The following is a 27,417-nucleotide window of genomic DNA, read 5'->3' on the forward strand; positions in this document are numbered from 1 at the left end:
GCACAGCCTGCAGATTTAGTTATAGTAATGGAAACATTCGAGTGTGAGCAATCACCTGTTACCGCCCGACAGATTAGAACCTGGACGAGCCAGGACCCCTCCTGTCCTTAGTAAAAAAAAAACCTGTGCTGCACGGGAGTTGGTCTAGTGTCCTGTTAGAGATGCAGGAAGAAATAAAGCCGTACCAGTGGCGCAAAGATGAAATGTCTATACAGGCAGACTGCCTCCTATGGGGTAATCGAATAGTGGTGCCAAAAAAGGTCAGGTACACCTTCATTAGTGATCTCCACAGCACCCACCCAGGCATCGTAATGATGAAAGCGATAGCCAGATCCCAAGTGTGGTGGCATGGTATCGATGCAGACTTAAGAGTCCGGCATGCACAAATGTAATACATGTTCACAGTTAAGCAATGCACTCAGTGAGGCGCCACTAAGTTTATGGTCCTGGCCCTCCAAACCGTGGTCGACGATGCAGGCCCATTCTTGGGAAAAATGTTCTTAGTGGTTGTGGATGCATACTCCAAATGGATTGAATGTGTGATAATGTTGGCAAGCACGTCCGCTGCCACTATTGAAAGCCTACGGGCCATGTTTGCCTCGCACGGCCTGCCGGATGTCCTTGTGAGCGACAATGGGCCGTGCTTTACCAGTGCCGAGGAGTTCATGACCCGCAATGGGGTCAAACATGTCACATCTGTCCCGTTTAAACCAGCGTCCAACGGTCAGGCAGAACGAGCAGTTCAAGCAATCAAGCAGAGCTTGAAAAGGGTAACTGAAGGCTAACTGCAGACTCGCTTATCCTGAGTCCTGCTTAGTTACCGCACAAGACCTCACTCGCTCACAGGAGTCCCTCCCGCTGAACTCATGAAAAGGGCACTTAAGACAAGGCTCTCCGTTAGTCCACCCTGATCTACACGAACAGGCAGCTTCAACAGAATACATATCATGATCGCGCAAATGTGTCACGCGAAATTGAGATAAATAATTCTGTATTTGTGTTGAACTATGGACAAGGTCCCAAGTGGCTTCCTGACGCTGTTTTGGCCAAAGAGGGGAGTAGTGTATTTTTGGTCAAACTCTTAAATGGACTCACCTGCAGGAAACACTTGCACCAAATCAAACTCAGATTTACGGACTTTCCAGAACAACCCTCAATAGACTCCACCTTTTTCGACCCTGCAACACACACACAAGTGGCAACCGACCCAGCGGTTGACCACGAAGAAGAACCCATCACCCGCAGCAGCCCAGCAGGACTCACCACCCCCAGCAACTCAACAAGGCCAGCTGCGCAGCAGCCCAACAAACGACCCACCAAAACAAGCATTTGCACTGAGACGATCAACCAGTGAAGACCCCAGATCGACTCACATTGTAAATAGTTACACTTTTGACTTTGGATGGGCCTGGGGGGTGGAGGAATGTTGTTATGTCTGTAAACCTGTAATTACCGTGTCTAACCACCAGAGGGCTTATCTCCTGGAGTCCCAAGGGATCCCACAATCCCTTGGGAGCACCTGTATATAAGGAGGCCTCACAGGCTGGAGAGGCACTCTGAGATCTGTAATAAAGGACTCTGGTCACACTTTACTTTGAGCTTGCAGTATCTAGTCTGACTCATTTGGAAAAGAGTGACCGGTTCAGTCCAAGTCAGCATGGATTTATGAAAGGGAAATCATGCTTGACAAATCTTCTTGCATTTTTTGAGGATGTAACTGGTAGAATGGACAAGGGAGAACCAGTGGATGTGGTGTATTTGGACTTTCACAAGGCTTTTGACCAGGTCCCACACAAGAGATTGGTGTGTAAAATTAAAGCACATGGTATTGGGGGTAATGTACTGACGTGGCTAGAGAACTGGTTGGCAGACAGGAAGCAGAGAGTCGGAATAAACGGGTCCTTTTCAGAATGGCAGGCAGTGACTAGTGGGGTGCCGCAGGGCTCAGTGCTGGGACCCTAGGTATTTACAATATACATTAATGATTTAGATGAAGGAATTGAGTGTAATATCTCCAAGTTTGCAGATGACACTAAGCTGAGTGGTGGTGTGAGCTGTGAGGACGACGCTAAGAGGCTGCAGAGTGACTTGGACAGGTTAGGTGAGTGGGCAAATGCATGGCAGATGCAGTATAATGTGGATAAATGTGAGGTTATCCACTTTGGTGGCAAAAACACGAAAGGAGAATATTATCTGAATGGTGACAGATTAGGAAAAGGTGCAATAAGAGCTGGGTGTCATGGTACATCAGTCATTGAAAGTTGGCATGCAGATACAGCAGGCGGTGAAGAAGGCAAATGGTATGTTGGCCTTCATAGCTCGGGGATTTGAGTATAGGAGCAGGGAGGTCTTACTGCAGTTGCACAGGGCCTTAGTGAGGCCTCACCTGGAATATTGTGTTCAGTTTTGGTCTCCTAATCTGAGGAAGGATGTTCTTGCTATTGAGAGAATGCAGCGAAGGTTCACCAGACTGATTCCCGGGATGGCTGGACTGACATATGAGGAGAGGCTGGATCGACTGGGCCTGTATTCACTGGAGTTTAGAAGGATGAGAGGGGATCTCGTAGAAACATATAAAATTGGAAGGACTGAACAGGTTAGATGCAGGAAGAATGTTCCCGATGTTAGGGAAGTCCAAAACCAGGGGATATAGTCTAAGGATAAGGGGTAAGCCATTTAGGACTGAGATGAGGAGAAACTTTTTCACTGAGAGTTGTTAACCTGTGGAATTCCCTACCGCAGAGAGTTGTTGATGCCAGTTCATTGGATATATTCAAGATGGAGTTAGATATGGCCCTTACGGTTAAAGGGATCAAGGGGTATGGAGAAAAAGTAGGAAAGTGGTCCTGAGGTGAATGATCAGCCATGATCTTATTGAATGGTGGTGCAGGCTCGAAGGGCCGAATGGCCTACTCCTGCACCTATTTTCTCTGTTTCTATGTTTATTCAAGACATAACAAATACTACCCGGTGAGAGAAGGTTTGAGGGAACTTGGTGTGAAGATGGATACATACATGGGCTTGGTCTGTCAAAGAGTTGAATTTGTGGTTGTAGTCTATACTACTGCAGCAACTCACCAAAGTTACTTTGACAGCACCACCCCCAGCCTGCGATCTCTACCACCAAGAATGACAGAACGCCAAGATCTTAAGATCACCATCTCCTCCAAGTCACACACAACAATAACCTGCATTTATATACCTTCAATGTAGCAAAACGTTCCAAAGCACTTCACAGGAGTGATTATCAATCAAAATTTGATACCGAGCCACAAAAGGAGATATTAGAACTGGCTTGGTTAAAGAGGTAGGTTTTAAGGAATATGTTAAAGGATGAGCAAGAGATTGAGGGGGAGAATTCAAGAGCCTCGGGCTCAGACAGTTGAAGGCACGGCCGCCAATCGGGGAAGCGCTAGAGGGCCAGAATTTGAGCAGCGCAGAGATCTCGGAAGGATGTAGGGCTGGAGGAGGTTACAGGGATAGGGAGGGATGAGGTCATGTAGGGATTTGAAAACAAGGATGAGAATTTTAAAATCAAGGCGTTGCCGGACCGGGAACCAATGTAGGTCAGCGAGCACAGAGCACATGGGACTTGGTGCGAGTTAGGATATGGGCAGCAGAATTTTGGATGAGCTCAAGTTTATTGAATTTGAACTCGTCCAAAACTCCATGTATCATTGTTCCCTCAATGGACCCAAGTTTCGGGCGGCGCCGGACCGGGACGCCCGTTTTTTGCGCCAGAAAGTGCGCCTAAAAAAAACTTACCTATTCTCCGGCTCCCTGCAGGTCTTCTGCAGCTGGGCGCGGTGCAGCATGAGCTGTGGGGGGGCGGAGCCAGGTCCCTGCGCTGAAAACAGTGCCGGGACCTTTGCACATGCGCGCTACAGCATGTGCAGTAGCTCCAGGCGCCCAAAACTATGGGAGGAGCCCGAAGCACGCAGCCCCTAGCCCTGCCGAATGGCCTCACTGGGGCTGCGTGGATAAGGCTCCGCCCACCCGACCCGACCCCCGCCCCCCGCCCTCCCCCCCCCCTCCCCCCCCCCTCGGTGGCGACCCGACCCCCCCCGCCCCCCGGTGACCTGACCTCCGCTCCCCCCCCGGACCTCCGCGACTCATTTCCCCCCCCCCCCCCCGGACCTCCGCGACTCCCCCCCCCCGGATCTCCGTGAACCCCCCCCCCGAGACCCGATGCCACCTACCTGTAAATCCAGCCCGCGTCTTGGGCCCGGCCGTTCATCCTCCTTCTCTCCCTTCCCCCCCCCCCTCCTTCCTTCCCTCCCTCTCTCCTTCCCTCCCTCTCTCCTTCCCTCCCTCTCTCCTTCCCTCTCTCCTCTCTCCTTCCCTCCCTCCCTCTTCTCTCCTTCCCTCCCTCCCTCTTCTCTTCTTCCCTCCCTCCTCTCTCCTTCCCTCCCTCCCCTCCCTCCCCTCTCCTTCCCTCCCTCCCCTCTCCTTCCCTCCCTCCTTCTTCTCTCCTTCCCTCCCTCCATCCTCTCTCCCTTCTCCCCCTCCATCCTCACTCCCTTCTCCCCCTCTCCCCCCTTCTCCCCCTTCTCATCCCCCCACCCCCTCCTCCTCATCCGCTTCCCCCCCTCCTCCTACCCCTCCCCCCCTCCTCCTCCCCCACCCCCCACCCCCCATCCCACCCTCCTCTGCCCCCACCCCACCCTCCTCTACCCCAACCCCATCCCCCTCTACCTCCACCCCCCACCCCACCCCCCTCTACCTCCCTCCTCCTTCCTTCCCCCTCCCCCCCACCCCCCTTCTCCCCTCCCACCCCGCTTCTCCCCCTCCCCTCGCTGTCAGAAACACTGACACTGACAGACAGAGAGTGAGAGACACACACAGACAGACAGAGAGATAGAGACACTGACAGAGACACACTGGGGGGGCCATCCCAGCACGCTGTTGGAGGACTCCCGGTGCTGCAGTCGGTAAGTAGAAAATGTTTTATTTATTGATTTTTTTTTAAAAAATTATTTTTTATTAATTTTTTTTGATTGATTTATTGGTTGATTTATTGATGTATTTATCATTTATTATTGATGATGGCTCTTTATTTGTAAAACTGGTGTTTAATGTTTGTAAACTTCCCTTTAAACCCCCCCCTCCCCCCATTCCCTACGCCTAATTTGTAACCTACGCCTGATTTTCTAAAGTGTAGACAAGGTTTTTTCGAACGTACAAAAATCTTCACTTACTCCATTCTAAGTTAGTTTGGAGTAAGTTTTCACTGCCTAAACTTTGAAAACAGGCGTAAGTGGCCGGACACGCCCCCTTTTGAAAAAAAAATTCTGTTCCAAAGTGAAACTGTTCTAACTGACTAGAACTGGAGCAAACTAAATGCCGAGAATTCAAATTTCTAAGATACTCCATTCCAAACCAGTTGCTCCAAAAAACAGGAGCAACTAAGGCCAAAACTTGGCCCCATTGTTGCTGGGTCAAATTCCTGAAATTCGCTACCTGACATCATCGTCGGAGCACCATCACCACAGAGACTGCATTGATTCAAAGAGAAGGCCCATCACCACCTCCTCAGGGCAACTAGGAATAGGCAGTAAACGTGGTATTGTTGATGGCACCCACATCCTGAGAACTGTAACTTGAAAGGTAAATCCGTGAACAAAATTTGTTTTAGATCCATATTTAATGATAGAAACTTCAAGTGCAAACCAAGGTTGCATTTTTTAAATATTTTACAAATATAATTGATAAGAATGTACCTGTATTCTGTGTGTAACTACATTGTCAATGTATCATGACCCCTATTAAGTTATTTATAACTGAGGATGGACACATTCCCTCATTGGTATTGTTACTTTCGATTAGCAATGGTGCTTTGTGTGCCAGAGAGTCATGAGATGTGAGGCCAGTATCTCAGCTGGGCTGTCAGGAATTGCTGAGTGGAAATGGCGTAGTTCCTCAGAGTGAAGGTAAATTAACTGGCTCGGCTGTCGGAGCTTCCAGCAGTATGTTACAGAGCACCATTAAAATGGCCATTCAAGTAAATATATTGGGTATCGAAAAAGGGGAAGAATAAAAATGACTCACCTTACTCGACAAATCCCAGAGGGGTGAAATTCTATTTATTTAAAAGGAAGTTAATTTTACACAAACAACAGTTTGCATTTATATAGCACCTCTAGCATAGTAAAACATCCCAAGGCCATTCACAGGAGTGTAATCAGACAAGAGATAAGGAGATATTAGGACAGGTGATCAAAAGCTTGTTCAAAGAGGGAGGTTTCAAGGAGCATCTTAAAGGAGGAGAGACAGGTAGAGATGCCGGTAGACTTTTGGACTTAAGTTCGAGAAGATTATAGAAGTATAAATGAGGAGGAATTTCTTCACCCAGAGAGTGGTGAACCTGTGGAATTCTCTACCACAGAAAGTTGTTGAGGCCAATTCACTAAATATATTCAAAAAGGAGTTAGATGAAGTCCTTACTACTAGGGGGATCAAGGGGTATGGCGAGAAAGCAGGAATGGGGTACTGAAGTTGAATGTTCAGCCATGAACTCATTGAATGGCGGTGCAGGCTAGAAGGGCCGAATGGCCTACTCCTGCACCAATTTTCTATGTTTCTATGTTTCTTGGTGAGAGAAGGTTTACGTGAACCTGGTATGAAGATGGATATATGGGATTGGTCTGTCAGAAAAGAGCAACTTTGTACTCTCCCCTCCTTTAAGATGCTCCTTGAAACCTCCCTCTTTGAACAAGCTTTTAATCACCTGTCCTAATATCTCCTTATCTCTTGTCTGATTACACTCCTGTGAATGGCCTTGGGATGTTTTACTATGCTAAAGGTGCTATATAAATGCAAACTGTTGTTTGTGTAAAATTAACTTCCTTTTAAATAAATAGAATTTCATCCCTCTGGGATTTGTAGAGTAAGGTGAGTCATTTTTTTTATTTCCCCTTTTCGATACCCAATATATTTACTTGAATGGCCATTTTAATGGTGCTCTGTAACATACTGCTGGAAGCTCTGACAGCCGAGCCAGTTAATTTACCTTCACTCTGAGGAACTACGCCATTTGAGTCTAAAGGATTTTCCCTGTTGCTAAAAACTAAAGAGATCACACCATTCTACATCACTTGTGGATTCAAGTCCCACTCCAGAAACAAAAATCTAGGCTGACACTCCAGCGTAGTATGAGGGAGTGCTGCATTGCCAGAGATGCCGTCTTTCAGATGAGACTTTAAACCGAGGCCCCGTCTTCTCTCTCAGGTGGACGTAAAAGATCCGATGTCACTATTTCGAAGAAGAGCAGGAGAGTTATCCCTGGTGTCCTGGCCAATATTTATCCCTCAAGCAACATAACAAAAACAGGTTATCCGGTCATTATCACATTGCTGTTTGTGAGAGCTTGCTGTGCGCAAGTTGACTGCCACGTTTCCTACATTGCAACAGTGACTACACTTCAAAAAGTTCTTCATTGGCTGTAAAGTGCTTTGGGACGTGCAGTGTCGTGAACGGCGCGATAGAAATGCAAGTCATTCTTTTTCATAGAGCAATGGACAACCAACAAATACTGTTTGTGTTTTCACAGATTCCTCAACTGTTTGTCAGCTTTGAAGAGGCACCACTGGGTGCAGCGTCCTGGGCCCAAGTCCACAAGGCAGTGTTGCATGATGGAAGGACAGTGGCAGTCAAAGTCCAGCATCCAAAAGTAAAGAGTCAATGTGCCAAGGACATCATTTTGATGGAGGTAAACAGAAAACTTTACTTAAATCATTCGAAGCAAAGTGATCCAGACTACTGGATTCTTGAGAATAAGACATTCTTTGTTTTTGGATTCCTCCAATTCTGGCCTCTTGTGCATCCCTGATTTTAATCGCTCCACTATTAGAGGCCGTGCCTTTAAGTGCCGAGGCCCTAAGCTCTGGAATTCCCTCCCTAACCTCCGCCTCTCCACCTCTCTTTCCTCCTTTAAGACACTCCTTAAAACCTACCTCTTTAACCAAGCTTTTGGACTTCTGGCCTAATATGGTTTATATGGTTTTCTGTCACATTTTCTTTGATAACTCGCCTTGGGACGTTTTACTACCTTAAAGGCACTATGTAAATGTAATTTGTTGTAGTTGCCTTTGTTTTGCAGTCTATATAATAGTAGACAAGAAATTCATGCGCTATGAATAACTCATAGAAACATATAAAATTCTGATGGGACTGGACAGGTTAGATGCTGGGGAAGTCCAGAACCAGTGGTCACAGTCTAAGGATAAGGGGTAAGCCATTTAGGACCAAGATGAGGAAAAACTTATTCACTCAGAGAATTGTGAACCTGTGGAATTCTCGACCACAGAAAGTTGTTGAGGCCAGTTTGTTAGATATATTCAAAAGGGAGTTAGATGTGGCCCTTACGGCTAAAGGGATCAATGGAGAGAAAGCAGGAATGGGGTACTGAAGTTACATGATCAACCATGATCATATTGAATGGTGGTGCAGGCTCGAAGGGCCGAATGGCCTACTCCACCTATTTTCTATGTTTCTATGTTCTCTATGCTTTACGCTGCAACAAAACGTAAATTTCTATGATTCTATGATTACTTGCGCGTTCCTAAGTCACTACAGCTTAAGGATTACCCGAGACAATAATTTTATTACATAGAATTACACATGGTCTACACCACAGAAACAAGTCATTCCACCCAACAAGTCCATGCCAGCGTTTATGCTCTACACAAGTCTTCTCCCACCTCTTCATCTAATCCTATGAACATGTCCTTCTATTCCTTTCTGACGTATGCTTCTCCAGCTTACTCTTATGCTTTTTGTATCATATACGCCATCTGGTAGTGAGTTCCACGTTCTTTCCCGGGTAAAGAAGTTTCTCCTGAATACCCTATTGGATTTATTGGTGACTATCTCATATTTATGGCTTCCACAAATGGAAACATTTTCTCTACGTCTAACTTATCAAACCCCTTTATAATTTAAAAAAACCTCTATAAGGTCATCCCTCAGCCTTCATTTTTTATGAAGAAGAGTTACAAAAAAAAGCATAGTCTTCAGAGCCATGTTGAGCACGAATGGGCTATGGCAGTGCACTGGACCAGATGTCTTGAGTTTAAATACGAACATTTCAAAAAATGCATTCATTCATGGGATGTGGGCATTGCTGGCAAGGCCGGCATTTATTGTCCATCCTTAATTGCCCTTGAGAAGGTGGTGGTGAGCCGCCGCCTTGAACCGTTGCAGTCTGTGTGGTGAAGGTACTCTCAGTGCTGTTAGGGAGGGAGTTCCAGGTTTTTGACCCAGCGATGATGAAGGAACAGTGATATATTTCCAAGTCAGGATGGTGTGTGACTTGGAGGGGAACGTGGAGATGATGGTATTCCCATGCAGCTGCTGCCCTTGTCCTTCTAGGTGGTAGAGGTCGTGGGTTTGGGAGGTGCTGCTGAAGAAGCCTTGGCGAGTTGCTGCAGTGCATCTTGTAGATGGTACACACTGCAGCCACGGATGGAGGGAGTGAATGTTTAAGGTGGTGGATGGGCTGCCAATCAAGCGGGCTGTTTTTTTCCTGGGTGGTGTCAAGCTTCGAGAGGTTGTTGGAGCTGCACTCATCCAGACAAGTGAAGAGTATTCCATCACACTCCTGACTTGTGCCTTGTAGATGGTGGAAAGGCTTTGGGGAGCCAGGAGGGGAGACACCCGCCGCAGGATACCCAGCTTCTGACCTCTTGTTGCCACAGTATTTATGTGGCTGGTCCAGTTAAGTTTCTGGTCAGTGGTGACCCCAGGATATTGATGATGCGGGATTCTGTCATGGTAATGCTGTTGAATGTCAAGGTGCGGTGGTTAGACTCTCGCTTGTTGGTGATAGTCATTGCCTGGCACTTGTATGGTGCAAATGTTACTTACCATTTATCAGCCCAAGCCTGAATGTCATCCAGGCCTTGCTGCATCCGGGCATGGACTGCTTCATTATCTGAGGAGTTGCGAACGGCACTGAATACTGTGCAGTCATCAGCGAACATCTCCACTTCTGACCTTATGATGGAGAAGATCATTGATGAAGCAGTGAAGATGGTTGGGCCTAGGACACTGCCCTGAGGAACTCCTGCAGTGATGTCCTGGGGCTGTGATGATTGACCTCCAACCAAGGAATGGTGATATACTTCCAAGTCAGGATGGTGTGTGACTTGGAGGGAAACCTGGAGATGGTGGTTTTCCCATGCGCTTGCTGCTCTTGTCCTTCTAGGTGATCAAGGTTGCGGGTTTGGGAGGAGCTGTCGAAAACTTGACAAGTTGCTGCAGTACACTTCAACCACATTGTATTGATACTGGAGGGATGGAGTAAGTTATGACATTGAATTCAATACATCTGCCAATTCTGTGGGCTGGCACCAGAATTAATCACCCATACTAAAACATTGCTGGGTTGTCGTTAAATTAAAAAAATCTAAGGGAATCTGTCAGCCTGCCTGGCCTACATGTGACTCCAATCCCAAGTGGAAAGCTCACTATGATGTTCCCTGGACAACTAAGTGTGGACAGTTAATGTGGCCCTGTCAGCATCACTCACATCCTGACAGCAAATGAAGAAAAACAATCCATTGGTTGGATGTAGAGTAAAGCTTGCTCTTCTCTGTGGCAGTAATGTACCCTAACTCCAATCTCACAACATCCCCTGCGTCCCCCTGCTAGGTGAGTGCCTCCTGATGGCTGGTTGCCGAGGGGAATTGATGAAAAACTGGGAGTAGGTCACCTTTCCCACCCCGCCCCTCCTCCTCCCCTGTCCCCGTTTGCCTCACAGTGTATGGGTGATACATTGTGAGGCAAACGGAGAGAGGGGGTAGTAAAGGAACTTTGAAGTGTTACCCACGCAAAAGTCACGGTATGGTCTCGAGAGTGATTCTAATAATGTGGTAGCACAATTCAAAGGCAGTAGTAACTTCCCAAAGCTGGCACAGTTATAATTGGAGTGAGCTTGGTAATCTTGTTTGGATCGATTGAATTGATACTGGAAAAAGGCAATCTTCGCAGGAATTGAGCAAATTCTTTTAAATTCTTTCAAATTTCGCATTTTTAATCTAGCGCCTCTATTCATAGTCTCTAAACATAGTCTCGCAGGTGCATGAGGCAATTGGGACATTAATTGGCATTAATTGGCACCATGTGCCATTTCACGCAAACTGCTACTATTAAAGGACTCTTGCTTCTGAGCTAAGGATTATGAGCCTTGTCCTGTCTTTTTATTTAACGAGCAGCTAATCCTTAATGATAAATGTTGGCGAGGAGTAGCTTACCTTCTGTGGTCTGGATTGGCTCAGTTTCTGCTCATCCTTGTTGCTCAATGAACCCACCTTGAACAGAAGTCCAATTGGTCGAGATTCTAACTATGATTTTGTCCAGGTGACGTCGCGCCACGACTATGTGGTATTGCAAGTTCTTTTTCTCCAGATATTTCCCTTCCTCTCCTGAGGCCCACAAGCCAAGATCCACCAGCAGCTATCCCATGCTGCACTAGCGTGACCACTCTTCAAACCTGAACTAGTTTCTCAATGGTGAATGTGGCACTTGTGGAGTTAATGAGGGATGCTAGCTCATGTTCAGGCATAAAAAGCATATTTTGCCACCGTTTAACAAAACTACTAATAGCAACTAAATCGCTTCTGTGGTTTTTGTTATGCTCATAATAAAGGATACAACTGAGTATTGTGAGCAATGAGCAAGTGTGACCTTAGCTCCTTTAATAAGACTCCAGAGTGCAGGTATCTCGTGGGTGACCTGCTTATATACAGTGCTGGGATCCCTTGGGACTCCAATAGATAGGCCCTCTGGTGGTGGGGTGATACAGGTTGCCAAGGGCTACATGCATAACAGTTTTCTTGATGCGTTTTGATCCTTTGAACTTCTCGAGCAAATGTGGAGAAAATGAGTGAGGAGAAACTGCCCCTACAGTAACACCTGGTTGTGATCTGAGAACAGTGAGGATGACAAAACAGATTGTATAAAATTAGTACAAAAGGCAAAACACTGCGGAGGCTGGAAATCGGGAAATAAAAACGGGAAATGCTGGAAATGCTCAGCAGGTCAGGCAGCATCTGCGGAGAGAGAAACTGAGTTAACGTCTCAAGTCGATGATCTTTCTGTTTTTATTGCAAAAATGGAGCTTTATTTAGCAAGAGAGCTAAATCCTGTTGGATGCACACCGCTAGTTCAAGTGATAGCTTAGGAGGTGGAACTCTATCGCAAGAACATCGGAAAGCGTGGAGTGAGTAAAGCTAACTCTGCCCATCTAACCTCTCCTCACCACAGATCATTGCAATTCGCCTCATGTACTCCACATAACGTACTCGTTCTCCCGAGGGAGCTTGGATAATGGCGAAGCAAAGGTGAATCCTTGTGGCAGAGATTCAGTTGAAAAAAAGAAACAATTCCAGTATGTAGTAATTGTTTAGAACTAGTTCGCAACTACTGAAAGCAAAGAAATTATATTAGGCCCTAATTTCCATGGGTTGCCAGTCTTCTGGTGTGGATAATTGGCTGAGAGCGTCGAGTATGATTAGATCATAAAAGCCTAACAGGCGCCAATTGGAAAGCCAAATTGAATTCACAGTCATTGAACTGTGTCCTTGGACAGCAACAGCCAAGATAATTGGGATTTAATACTGGCTACCCTGATTTAATTAATATATTGTTAGTAGCGTAATTACTTACCCTTGATCTCTGTTAAATAAAGAGTTGTATTTTGTTACACAAGTGGTTTGCTACCTAATATTTATTCAAAACCTTGTAGAGTACGCCAACTGTCATTATCCTCGATTAAATCGAACGGTTGCATCTTATTGTAGGTGATAGATGTCGCTAAGGTGGACACACGAGTGGAAATGGTACTTTCAGAATGTGCTGCGCATTTGTGACAAATTTTTTAGTCCATTAGTTCGGTATGGTAATGTAGTGGTTTTGTTACTGGACAAGTAATCCTGCGACCTAGACAAAGAACACGAGTTTAAATCCCACTATGGCAGTTTGTGAATCTGAATTCAGTTTAAAAAAAATCTGTGAATAAAAAGCTGCAATCCTCTCCATCACCAAGACCGTAATGCTATCTCCATAACATCGTCCATCTCCGGCCCTGCCTCAACTCATCTGCTGAAACTGTCATCCATGCCTTTGTTACCAATATCCATGTCCTAACTTGCACCAAGTGCCGTTCACCCATCACCCTCGTGCTCGCTGACCTACATTGGTTCCCAGTCTGGCAATGCCTCGATTTAAGAATTCTCATCCTTGTTTTCAAATCCCTCCATGGTCTCACCTCTCCCTATCTCTGTAATCTCCTCCAGCCCCACAACCCTATGAGATCACTGTGCTCCTCCAGTTCTGGCCTCTTCCCCATCCCCGATTTTCATCGCTCCACCATTGGCGGCCGTGCCTTCAGCTGTCTAGGCTCTAAGTTCCAGAATCTTTTCTCTAAACCTCTCCCACCCTCTCCCACACTCCTCCTTTAAGTCGCTCCTTAAAACCTACTGCTTTGACCAAGCTTTTCGACACCTGTTCTAATATTTCCTTATGTGGCTCGTGTCAAATTTTGTTTGATAAAACATCTTTGAACATTTATTATGTTAATGGTGCTGTATAAATAAAAGTTGTTGTTCAGGGAAAGAAACCTTCCATCCATATACAGTCTGGCACATGCGACTCCATGTGACTCCCATACCAACACTTTCATTGCCCTTGGATGTGGCCTAGCAAGCCACTCAGTTTATCACCATTTCCGCAGGGCAACCAAGGCTGGGCAACAAATCCAAATCTTGCTGACATGGCCCACATACTGAGAATGAATTTTAACATTTAGTGGAGGCTAAACTGTTGTTAGAATAGTAGAGGAAGGAATTTCATACCAGTATCTTGACACTCAGCGGGATCTCCGCTTCTGTGGGGACGCAGTCTTCCATTTTTCTTATCATTTCTGATTGCGAGGTAAAAAGTTGGACCCCATTCTTTGATAAATAAGTGGGTCCCGTTCAAATTGAGACGAAAATACCTTCCTTTAATCTTCTGGGTCCTGCAGGGCTATGGGGAAAGAGCGAGGGAGTGAGACTAATTCTGCTGGAGCTGTTTCCCGGTACAGGCATAATGGGCCAAATGACCACCTCCTATGCTGCTTGATTCTATTAAATCATCATCATAGGCAGTCCCTCGAAATCGAAGAAGATTTGCTTCCACTCTAAAAGTGAGTTCTCAGGTGATTGTACAGTCCAATATGGGAATTACAGTCTCTGTCACAGGTGGGACAGACAGTGGTTGGAGGAAGGGGTGGGTGGGATTGGATTGCCGCACGCTCCTTCCACTGCCTGCGTTTGTTTTCTGCATGCTCTCGGCGACGAGACTCGAGGTGCTCAGCACCCTCCTAGATGCTCTTCCTCCACTTAGGTCTTTGACCAGGTACTCCCAGGTGTCGGTCAGGATGTTGCACTTTCTCAAGGAGGCTTTGAAGGTGTCCTTGAAATGTTTCCTCTGCCCACCTGGGGCTTGCTTGCCATGTAGGAGTTCTGAGTAGAGCACTTGCTTTGGGAGTCTTGTGTCAGGCAAGACAATGGAGCTGGTCGAGTGTGGTCAGTGCTTCAATGCTGGGGATGTTGGCCTGATCGAGAACACTGACGTTTGTTGCGGAGACATCGTTGGTGGTATTTCTCCAGCGATTTGAGGTGTATACTGTATATGGTCCACGTCTCTGAGCCATACAGGAGGGCAGGTATCACTACTGCCCTGTAGACCATGAGCTTGGTGGCAGATTTGAGGGCCTGATCTTCAAACACTCTCTTCCTCAGGCGGCTGAAGGCTGCGCTGGCGCACTGGAGGCGGTGTTGAACCTCGTAGTCGATGTCTGCTCTTACTGATAATAGGCTCCCGAGGTATCGAAAGTGATCCAGGGCCGCGCCGTAGATCTTGATGACTGGGGGGCAGTGCTGTGTGGCGGGATCAGGCTGGTGGAGGACCTTTGTCTTACGGATGTTTAGTGTAAGGCCCATGCTTTCGTATGCCTTGGTGAAGATGTTGACGATGACTTGGAGTTCAGCCTCTGAATACCCACAGATGCAAGCGTCGTCCGCGTACTGTAGTTCGACGACAGAGGATCTTTTACAAAAGCGACAAGTCCGACTGCGGCAACTACAGAGGAATCTCCCTGTTGTCAGCCACTGGGAAAGTCATCGCTAGAATCCTCCTCAACCGTCTTCTCCCTGTGGCTGAGGAGCTCCTCCCGGAGTCACGGTGCGGATTCCGTCCACTATGGAGTACAATGGACATGATCGTTACGGCACGACAACTGCAAGAAAAATGCAGGGAACAGCACCGACCCTCATACATGGCCTTCTTTGACCTTACAAAGGCCTTTGATACTGTTAGCCGCGAGGGACTATCGAGCATCCTCCTCTGTTTCGGCTGCTCCCAAATGTTTGTCGCCATCCTCTGCCTGCTCCACGACGACATGCAAGCCATGATCCTGACCAACGGATCCACCACAGACCCAATCAGCGTCCGGACCGGGGTCAAGCAGGGCTGCGTCATCGCACCAACCCTCTTCTCGTTACAATGCTCCACCTCACACTCAATATCATCATCATAGGCAGTCCCTCGGAATCGAGGAGGACTTACTTCCACTCCCAAAGTGAGTTCTTTGATGGGTGAACAGTTCGATACGAGAGCCACAGGTTCTCTGTTACAGGTATGACAGACATTCGTCGGGTGAAGGGGTCTGGAGGGCTGGTTTGCCGCGCGCTCCTTCCGCTGCCTGCGCCTGGCCTCTTCATGCTCCTTGCATCGAGCCTCCAAGAGCTCAACGCCCTCCCGGATGGACTTTCTCCACCTCGGGCGGTCTGCGGCCAGGGTCGGCCAGGGTCTCCCAGGTGTCAGTGGTGATGTCGCACTTTACCAGGGAGGTTTTGAGGGTGTCCTTATAACGTTTCTGCTGTCCTCCTTTGGCTCGTTTACCATGAAGGAGCTCCGCAAAAAGCATTTGCTTAGGGAGTCTCGTATCTGGCATGCATACTATGTGGCCTGCCCAGCGAAGCTGATCGAATGTGGTCAGTGCTTCAATACTGGGGATGTTAGCCTGGTCAAGGACACTGATGTTGGTGCGCCTGTCCTCCCAGGAGATTTGCAGGATCTTGCGGGACACTCAACAAGCTCCCCACTGGAGTGGAACTAAACTATAGAACCAGTAGGAACTTATTCAAACTTCGTTGCCTCCAGGCCAGATCCAAGACCGTCCCATCCCATTAAATCAATAGGGTTAATAATAAAGGGAAGATAACCCAGATGCTAATCTCAATGAGAAACTCATTGTGCAGTCTTGGGTATAATTGTGTGGGGGAGTACATCAGTCTCGCCAGTCCGTCAGTCACTTTCAAACCAACGCATCCACTATGAATAACGTTTTATAAATTTACATAATTACGTAACGTGCATCTCTAATATTTGATTACCGAGTGTTAGCTTGGCTCAGTGATAACACTCTCGGAGTCAGTTGGTTGCGAGTTTGCGTTCCAATTCAGGACTTCAACACATAATCCATGCTGACACTCCCGTGCAGCACTCGGGGGAGTGTTCTATTGTCACAGGTGCCACCTCTTAGATGAGCCATTAAGCCTCATTTACCCATCTTGATGGGCTCAAAAGATCCCACGGCAGTTTTTCAAAGAAGGGAACTTTCCCAGTGTCCTAACCAACACCACCAAAAACAGATGAACTGGCCGTTAACCCCATTAGAAGCAATGTTCTCCATGACCACCCTCTTGTCCACTGCCTGTCATTGCCATTGTGGGACCTTGCTGTGTGCACATTGGCTTCACCATTTGCCTACAAAACCACAGTGAATGCACATTGAAAGTAATTGATTGGCTGTGAGATACGTTGGGATATTTAAGGATGTCAATGATGCTATATGAATGCAAGTCCCTCTTTCTATTGCTCTTTGCATAAATTGATTTAACAGATACGTTCATATATATTGAGATTTAACAATTCAGATCTTCATATATCCTCAATCTAGTCATCTGACAACAACAAACAACTTGCATTTATAGATCACCTTTAATTTTCCAAATCGTCCCTCCATCTGAAAATGAACTGCCTCTCATCCTTCCCTATTCTAATTAACTAGAAAAACTCTCTTCTATCTCCGACATGATCCTTTACTTTATCTTAGTTTATCTGTCAGTCAGTCATACAATGACATCCTATTTGTCCTTCTCCAATGTCAGAAGACCATGAACTAATTATAATAAGTCTCTAACAATAGGAGGTATATGAATAGATACAATCTCTATCATGCCCAAAAATGAAACAATGGGTGCTAGTCCCTTTAGTGTCATTGCTACTCAAGCAGAATCAGCTTTCCACATGACCACCATCTTGTTTACTGCCTGTCATTGCCAATGTCATCAAGTGCAGGCATATTCTTTTAAATTCAGTTAGGTGGTTAGACTGGAGAAGCTGGGGTTGTTCTCCTTGGAGCAGAGAAGGTTGAGAGGTGATTTGATAGAGGTGTTCAAAATCATCATGGGTCTAGACAGAGTAGGTAGAGAGAAACGGATTTCATTGGTGGAAGGGTCGAGAACCAGAGGACCCAGATTTAAGATGATTGGCAAAAGAATCAAAGGCAAGGTAAGAAAAAACTTTGTTACATAACGAGTGGTTCGGATCTGGAATTCACTGCCTGACAGGGTGGTGGAGGCAGAGTCAATCACGGCTCTCAAAAGGCAATTTTTTTTTGCAGGGCTATGGGGAAAGGTCGGGGGAGTGGGACTAGCTTGAAGTGCTCTTGCAGAGACCAAGCACGGGCTCGACGGGCCGAATAGCCTCCATCTGTGCTGTAATGATTCTATGAAATGCATTTCTCCAAGAACGACGACAACACTCATTTATATCGAGACTTTGGGCTGGAAATTAGGTTGACAGTTTTTTGAGACGTTAATGTCGGGCGGTGGATAAATTTAGCGGCGGGAAATGGTTTGCGTCGGCAGCCAAAAAATTCAGCAGCTGCGCCCTGATAGTGGAGTGGAGCGCTGAGGGAAGCGTTCCACACTTATCTTACGGCGCTAGGCCGGGTGAGCAACTGAATATCCGTTGCTAAGGAGCCGGCTTCGTAGCGCCCTAAGAAAGGCCTCCCAGCCCCCAAAAAATCGGAACAAAACATTCCCTGTACATTACTCGCCCCAAATAAACTTATATCGCAAAAAGAAAAAAAAAACAATCACACTTACCTCATGCACACCTTCGCTCTCCGCCGCCGGTACAGCTCTGCACGCCAGTTTTCTCTGGCTGGTTCATTACGTTTTCAGCGCAAAACACATTTTGAAAGCAGGTCGATACCGGGGGCATTGTACACCGGCGCGACGCTCCCGGGCGGTACTCCTCTGCACTGCCGGTACTGGTACACTGAAATTGCCGAGCAGCGCGAATGCCGGCACCGCCAATCCTTTACCGCCCCTGTTCTTACCCTCATGAGGGGCAGTATCCCAGTGAATTTCCAGCCCAAGAACATAGAAAAAATGTCTAAAGGCACTTCACAGAGGTATCGTTAAAAAAGATTGGTGCTGGACCAAAGACAGAGATACTTGGAGGGAGGGACTTAAACCTTGGTCAAAGAAGTGGATTTTAAGGAGGGTCTTCAAGGAGGATATGGTGCTGGAGGGGGAGAGGGCTTTATGAAAAGAATTACATCGCATGGGACCTTCGTGGCTGAAGCCACAGCCACAGGTAGTGGGATGAAGGGAGTAGAGATGCACAAGATGCCAGAGTCCGAGGAATGGAGAGTTTGAGTGGATGTAGGGTTGGAGGAGGTTACAGAGATAGGTTGGGGTGAGGCCGTGAAAGGATTTAAATACGAGCAACAACACCTTATCTTTCTCTTAGGCACTTTGGAGCCCTCTGGCCTCAACATAAACTTTTATAATTTCAGACCTTAACAGAAGCTCCCATTTTCTTTGCAGCAAGGGATGTTGGAGATGTGTGTTGGCCTTTTGGTGTGGTCGGTGATAGTGAGTGGGAGGCGTCTTGGCGCTCGTGGCAGGAACTCTCCATCAGAATACCATCCGAGCAGGGGAATCTGCATATATTTCCAGGGATATTTAGAACCAACAACAACTTATAATATAGCGCCTTTAACATAACAAACCGTCCCAAGGCGCTTGTTGTTGAGGATTAGAAACCTCCCTGGAATTACATGCTATCCTTTTCAAGGGATCTATTGCTTTTGAAAACTGAAGTTCAAAATTCCCATCCTTGTTTTCAAATCCCTCTTTGGCCCCGCCCCTCCTTATGTCTGTCATATTCTTCAGCGCCACAACCCCTCCGAGATATCTGCACTCCTCTAATTCTGCCCTTTTAAGCAACCCTGATTATAATCACTCAACCATTGTTGGCTGTGCCTTCTGTTGCCTAGGCCCCAAGCTCTGGAACTCCCTGCCTAAACCTCTCCGCCTCTCTACCCGTCTTTCCTCCTTCAGGACGCTCCTTAAAAACTACCTCTTTGACCAAGCCTGCCCTAATTTTTCTTTATGTGGCTTGGTATCAAATCTTTTGTCTCATGATACTCCTGTGAAGCATCTTGGGATGATTCACAATGTTAAAGGTGCTATATAAATTGTTGTTGTTGTTGTAGTAGGACTATGGATGTCAGGTCCATACAGCAGCTATCTTAAAGCTCTGGAGAGTTGGAACTACTGCCATTTTAGCTCATCCAAAGCCAACTATTGCCCCTCCTCATATAACTAATCTACTCTGGTGGTTAGGGTGTTGGGGTTAGGGTGTTTAACATCACCAGAGTAAGAAAAATTTGGTAGTTTTATGAAGGGGTAACCAAACTTGAAATATAATTGATTTTATCCACAGATTTCTTCCACATGCATTTACATTCCATTTACAACTTTTTCTTTCCATCTGCATTGCTGCCTCTCCATCTAATCTGTAGAAAGTGAAGAAAGAACATGCATGGAATTTACAGCACAGAAACTGGCCATTTGGCCCAAGTGGGCTATGTCGGGCCTTATGCTCCACACAAGCCTCCTCCCAGCCGACTTCTTTAGACCCTATCAGCATATCCTTCTACTCCTTTCTCCCTCACTTGCATATCTAGCTTCCCCCTTAAATGCATCTGTGCTCTTTGCCTCAACTACTCCATGTGGTAGCAAGTTCCACATTCTAACTTGCATTTACATAACGCCTGTCATGTTCTTGGGCCATCCCAAATAGCTTCACAGCCAATTAAATACTGCTGCAATGTAGGAAATGCCAGTTAACCTATTTTACTGGACATTGGTTGAGGGAAAAATAGTCCACTTGAGAGGACGGACAGGGCCTCGGTTTAATGTCTCATCTAAAACAGCACCTCAGACTGTGCAAATTTGATAAATATTTGGTAATTTTATGAACTTGAAATATAGTTCAAACGTCAAAGTTATTTGTTTTGTCTTATAATACTCCTGTGAAGCACCTTGGGATGTTTTACTACGTTAAAGGCGCTATATAAATACAAGTTGTTGTTGTTGCAGCACTCCCTCGGCACTGCATTGGAGGGCAGCCTAGAATTTATGTGCACATCTCTGGAGTAGGACTTAAACCCACAACATTCTGACTCAGAAGTGAGAGTGCTACCCACTGAGCAATAGGCATCATTGTTGTAATGTAGGCAATAATATAAGAAGCAGCAACCATATCGGGCAGGAAAATCCATTGGCGTCAATTCCAATATTGATAGCTGACTTCCTTTTTCCAATTATAGCACACTTTTTGAAAATTGGCTTCTTGTGAGCGGTAAGAGCAGTTATAGACACTGCAGTGATACTTTAAGAGTTGTGGTGTGCTTAGTCAAACTTGGAAAGCAACTTTCCCCCATCGTGTTCTTGATGTATTTCAAACATGGTGCGCTGGACTGAGAATGGAACATAAGAACATAAGAACATAAGACTTAGGAACAGGAGTAGGCCATCTAGACCCTCGAGCCTGCTCTGTCATTCAATAAGATCATGGCTGATCTGGCCGTGGACTCAGCTCCACTTACCCGCCCTCTCCCCGTAACCCTTAATTCTCTTATTGGTTAAAAATCTATCTATCTGTGACTTGAATACATTCAATGAGCTAGCCTCAACTGCTTCCTTGGGGCAGAGAATTCCACAGATTCACAACCCTCTGGAAGAAGAAATTCCTTCTCAACTCGGTTTTAAATTGGCTCCCCCGTATTTTGAGGCTGTGCCCCCTATTCCAGTCTCCCCTACCAGTGGAAACAACCTCTCTGCCTCTATCTTGTCTATCCCTTTCATTATTTTAAATGTTTCTATAAGATCACCCCTCATCCTTCTGAACTCCAACGAGTAAAGACCCAGTCTACTCAATCTCTCATCATAAGGTAACCCCCTCATCTCCGGAATCAGCCGAGTGAATCGTCTCTGTACCCCCTCCAAAGCCAGTATATCCTTCCTTAAGTAAGGTGACCAAAACTGCACGCAGTACTCCCCAGGTGCGGCCTTACCAATACCCTATACAGTTGCAGCAGGACCTCCCTGCTTTTGTACTCCATCCCTCTCGCAATGAAGGCCAACATTCCATTCGCCTTCCTGATTACCTGCTGCACCTGCAAACTAACTTTTTGGGATTCATGCACAAACCCCCAGGTCCCTCTGCACCTCAGCATGTTGTAATTTCTCCCCATTCAAATAATATTCCCTTTTACTGTTTTTTTTTCCCAAGGTGGATGACCTCACACTTTCTGACATTACATTCCATCTGCCAAACCTTAGCCCATTCGCTTAACCTATCCAAATCTCCTTGCAGCCTCTCTGAGTCCTCTACACAACCCGCTTTCCCACGAATCTTTGTGTCATCTGCAAATTTTGTTACACTACATTCTGTCCCATCTTCCAGGTCATCTATGTATATTGTAAACAGTTGTGGTCCCAGCACCGATCCCTGTGGCACACCACTAACCACCGATTTCCAACCCGAAAAGGACCCATTTATCCCGACTCTCTGCTTTCTGTTCGCCAGCCAATTCTCTATCCATGCTAATACATTTCCTCTGACTCCGCGTACCTCTATCTTCTGCAGTAACCTTTTGTGTGGCACCTTATCGAATGCCTTTTGGAAATCTAAATACACCACATCCATCGGTACACCTCTATCCACCATGCGCGTTATATCCTCAAAGAATTCCAGTAAATTAGTTAAACATGATTTCCCCTTCATGAATCCATGTTGCGTCTGCTTGATTGCACTATTCCTATCGAGATGTCCTGCTATTTCTTCCTTAATGATAGTTTCAAGCATTTTCCCCACTACAGATGTTAAACTAACCAGCCTATAGTTACCTGCCTTTTGTCTGGCCCCTTTTTTAAACAGAGGCATTACATTAGCTGCTTTCCAATCCGCTGGTACCTCCCCAGAGTCCAGAGAATTTTGGTAGATTATAACGAATGCATTTGCTATAACTTCCGCCATCTCTTTTAATACCCTGGGATGCATTTCATCAGGACCAGGGGACTTGTCTACCTTGAGTCCCATTAGCCTGTCCAGCACTACCCCCCTAGTGATCGTGATTGTCTCAAGGTCCTCCCTTCCCACATTCCCGTGACCAGCAATCTTTGGCATGGTTTTTGTGTCTTCCACTGTGAAGACCGAAGCAAAATAATTGTTTAAGGTCTCAGCCGTTTCCACATTTCCTATTATTAAATCCCCCGTCTCATCTTCTAAGGGACCAACATTTACTTTAGTCACTCTTTTCCGTTTTATATATCTGTAAAAGCTTTTACTATCCGTTTTTATGTTTTGCACAAGTTTATCTTTCGAAATCTATCTTTCCTTTCTTTATTGCTTTTTTAGTCATTCTTTGCTGTTGTTTAAAATTTTCCCAATCCTCTAGCTTCCCACTAACCTTGGCCACCTTATACTCATTGGTCTTTGATTTGATACTCTCCTTTATTTCCTTGGTTATCCACGGCTGGTTATCCCTCCTCTTACCGCCTTTCTTTTTCACTGGAATATATTTTTGTTGAGCACTATGAAAGAGCTCCTTAAAAGTCCTCCACTGTTCCTCAATTGTGCCACCGTTTCGTCTCTGTTCCCAGTCTACTTTAGCCAACTCTGCCCTCATCCCACTGTAGTCCCCTTTGTTTAAGCATAGTACGCTCGTTTGAGACACTACTTCCACACCCTCAATCTGTATTACAAATTCAACCATACTGTGATCACTCATTCCAAGAGGATCTTTTACGAGGAGATCGTTTACTTTTCCTGTCTCATTACACAGGACCAGATCTAAGATAGCTTGCTCCCTTGTAGGTTCGAAGAAACAATCCCGTATGCATTCTATGAATTCCTCCTCCAGGTTACCCTGTGCGATTTGAGTTGACCAATCGATATGTAGGTTAAAATCCCCCATGACTACTGCCGTTCCTTTTTCACATGCCTCCATTATTCCCTTGATTATTGCCCGCCCCACCGTGAAGTTATTATTTGGGGGCCTATAAACTACGCCCACCAGTGACTTTTTCCCCTTACTATCTCTAATCTCCACCCACAATGATTCAACATTTTGTTCATTAGTGCCAATATCGTCTCTCACAACTGCCCTGATATCATCCTTTATTAACAGAGCTACCCCACCTCCTTTCCCTTCTTGTCTATCTTTCCGAATCGTCAGATACCCCTGTATGTTTAATTCCCAGTCTTGGCCACCCTGCAACCATGTTTCTGTAATGGCTACCAAATCATACCCATTTGTAATGATTTGTGCCGTCAACTCATTTACTTTATTTCGAATGCTGCGTGCGTTTAGGTAGAGTGTTTTAATCCTAGTTTTTAAACCATGATTTTTAGTTTTGACCCCTCCTGCAGCCCCTTTATATTCAGTGGCCCTTTTTGTTTTTTGCCTTGGATTTCTCTGCCCTCCACTTTTACTCATCTCCTTTCTGTCTTTTGCTTTTGTCTCCTTTTTGTTTCCCTCTGTCTCCCTGTATTGGTTCCCATCCCCCTGCCATATTAGTTTAACTCCTCCCCAACAGCACTAGCAAACACTCACCCTAGGACATTGGTTCCAGTCCTGCCCAGGTGCAGACCGTCTGGTTTGTACTGGTCCCACCTCCCCCAGAACTGGTTGCAATGCCCCAGGAATTTGAATCCCTCCCTGCTGCACCACTGCTCAAGCCACGTATTCATCTGCGCTATCCTGCGATTCCTACTCTGACTAGCACGTGGCACTGGTAGCAATCCCGAGATTACTACTTTTGAGGTCATACTTTTTAATTTAGCTCCTAGCTCCTTAAATTCGTCTCGTAGGACCTCATCCCTTTTTTTACCTATGTCGTTGGTACCAATGTGCACCGCGACAACTGGCTGTTCTCCCTCCCTTTTTAGAATGTTCTGCACCCGCTCAGAGACATCCTTGACCCTTGCACTAGGGAGGCAACATATCATCCTGGAGTCTCGGTTGCGGCCGCAGAAACGCCTATCTATTCACCTTACAATTGAATCCCCTATCACTATCGTCGTCCCACTCTTTTTCCTGCCCTCCTGTGCAACAGACCCAGCCACGGTGCCATGAACTTGGCTGCTGCTACCCTCCCTTGATGAGTCATCCCCCTCAACAGTACTGAAAGCAGTGTATCTGTTGTTATGCATGATTAAAGAGTCTGACCAGATACTGTAAGCTCAAAGTAAAGTGTGACCGTAGTCTTTTAGAAACATAGAAACATAGAAAATAGGTGCAGGTGCAGGCCATTCAGCCCTTCTAGCCTGCACCGCCATTCAATGAGTTCATGGCTGAACATGAAACTTCAGTACCCCATTCCTGCTTTCTCGCCATAACCCTTGATCCCCCGAGTAGTAAGGACTTCATCTAACTCCCTTTTGAATATATTTAGTGAATTGGCCTCAACTACTTTCTGTGGTAGAGAATTCCACAGGTTCACCACTCTCTGGGTGAAGAAGTTTCTCCTCATCTCGGTCCTAAATGGCTTACCCCTTATCCTCAGACTGTGACCCCTGGTTCTGGACTTCCCCAACATTGGGAACATTCTTCCTGCATCTAACCTGTCTAAACCCGTCAGAATTTTAAACGTTTCTATGAGGTCCCCTCTCATTCTTCTGAACTCCAGTGAATACAAGCCCAGTTGATCCAGTCTTTCTTGATAGGTCAGTCCCGCCATCCCGGGAATCAGTCTGGTGAATCTTCGCTGCACTCCCTCAATAGCAAGAATGTCCTTCCTCAAGTTAGGAGACCAAAACTGTACACAATACTCCAGGTGTGGCCTCACCAAGGCCCTGTACAACTGTAGCAACACCTCCCTGCCCCTGTATTCAAATCCCCTCGCTATGAAGGCCAACATGCCATTTGCTTTCTTAACCGCCTGCTGTACCTGCATGCTAACCTTCAATGACTGATGTACCATGACACCCAGGTCTCGTTGCACCTTCCCTTTTCCTAATCTGTCACCATTCAGATAATAGTCTGTCTCTCTGTTTTTACCACCAAAGTGGATAACCTCACATTTATCCACATTATACTTCATCTGCCATGCATTTGCCCACTCACCTAACCTATCCAAGTCACTCTGCAGCCTAATAGCATCCTCCTCGCAGCTCACACTGCCACCCAACTTAGTGTCATCCGCAAATTTGGAGACACTGCATTTAATCCCCTCGTCTAAATCATTAATGTACAACTAAACAGCTGGGGCCCCAGCACAGAACCTTGCGGCACCCCACTAGTCACTGCCTGCCATTCTGAAAAGTACCCGTTTACTCCTACTCTTTGCTTCCTGTCTGACAACCAGTTCTCAATCCACGTCAGCACACTACCCCCAATCCCATGTGCTTTAACTTTGCACATTAATCTCTTGTGTGGGACCTTGTCGAAAGCCTTCTGAAAGTCCAAATATACCACATCAACTGGTTCTCCTTTGTCCACTTTACTGGAACCATCCTCAAAAAATTCCAGAAGATTTGTCAAGCATGATTTCCCTTTCACAAATCCATGCTGACTTGGACCTATCATGTCACCATTTTCCAGATGCACTGCTATGACATCCTTAATAATTGATTCCATCATTTTACCCACTACTGAGGTCAGGCTGACCGGTCTATAATTCCCTGTTTTCTCTCTCCCTCCTTTTTTAAAAAGTGGGGTTACATTGGCTATCCTCCACTCCATAGGAACTGATCCAGAGTCAATGGAATGTTGGAAAATGACTGTCAATGCATCCGCTATTTCCAAGGCCACCTCCTTAAGTACTCTGGGATGCAGTCCATCAGGCCCTGGGGATTTATCGGCCTTCAATCCCATCAATTTCCCCAACACAATTTCCCGACTAATAAAGATTTCCCTCAGTTCCCCCTCCTTACTAGACCCTCTGACCCCTTTTATATCCGGAAGGTTGTTTGTATCCTCCTTAGTGAATACCGAACCAAAGTACTTGTTCAATTGGTCTGCCATTTCTTTGTTCCCCGTTATGACTTCCCCTGATTCTGACTGCAGGGGACCTACGTTTGTCTTTACTAACCTTTTTCTCTTTACATACCTATAGAAACTTTTGCAATCCACCTTAATGTTCCCTGCAAGCTTCTTCTCGTACTCCATTTTCCCTGCCCTAATCAAACCCTTTGTCCTCCTCTGCTGAGTTCTAAATTTCTCCCAGTCCCCAGGTTCGCTGCTATTTCTGGCCAATTTGTATGCCACTTCCTTGGCTTTAATACTATCCCTGATTTCCCTTGATAGCCACGGTTGAGCCACCTTCCCTTTTTTATTTTTACGCCAGACAGGAATGTACAATTGTTGTAATTCATCCATGCGGTCTCTAAATGTCTGCCATTGCCCATCCACAGTCAACCCCCTAAGTATCATTCGCCAATCTATCCTAGCCAATTCATGCCTCATACCTTCAAAGTTAGCCTTCTTTAAGTTCTGGACCATGGTCTCTGAATTTACTGTTTAATTCTCCATCCTAATGCAGAATTCCACCATATTATAGTCACTCTTCCCCAAGGGGCCTCGCACAATGAGATTGCCAATTAATCCTCTCTCATTACACAACACCCAGTCTAAGATGGCCTCCCCCCTAGTTGGTTCCTCAACATACTGGTCTAGAAAACCATCCCTTATGCACTCCAGGAAATCCTCCTCCACCGTATTGCTTCCAGTTTGGCTAGCCCAATCTATGTGCATATTAAAGTCACCCATTATAACTGCTACACCTTTATTGCATGCACCCCTAATTTCCTGATTGATGCCCTCCCCAACATCCCTATTACTGTTTGGAGGCCTGTACACAACTCCTACTAATGTTTTTTGCCCTTTGGTGTTCTGCAGCTCTACCCATATAGATTCCACATCATCCAAGCTAATGTCTTTCCTAACTATTGCATTAATCTCCTCTTTAACCAACAATGCTACCCCACCTCCTTTTCCCTTTA

At 46.1% G+C, this 27,417-nt stretch overlaps 1 protein-coding gene across 5 annotated transcripts in view; it reads left to right on the forward strand.

Moving 5' to 3' along the window:
• Positions 1-27,417, forward strand: part of adck1 (aarF domain containing kinase 1) — a 905,505-nt gene that overhangs the window by 426,275 nt on the left and 451,813 nt on the right. For all 5 annotated transcript variants that reach the window (XM_070879623.1, XM_070879622.1, XM_070879626.1 and 2 more), the window contains one exon: positions 7,550-7,708. In XM_070879623.1, coding sequence (XP_070735724.1) covers positions 7,550-7,708 — 159 coding nt within the window. The remainder of the gene's footprint in view (positions 1-7,549; positions 7,709-27,417) is intronic.

Source organism: Pristiophorus japonicus, chromosome 4, assembly GCF_044704955.1.
Source record: "Pristiophorus japonicus isolate sPriJap1 chromosome 4, sPriJap1.hap1, whole genome shotgun sequence".
Lineage (NCBI taxonomy): Eukaryota > Metazoa > Chordata > Chondrichthyes > Pristiophoridae > Pristiophorus > Pristiophorus japonicus.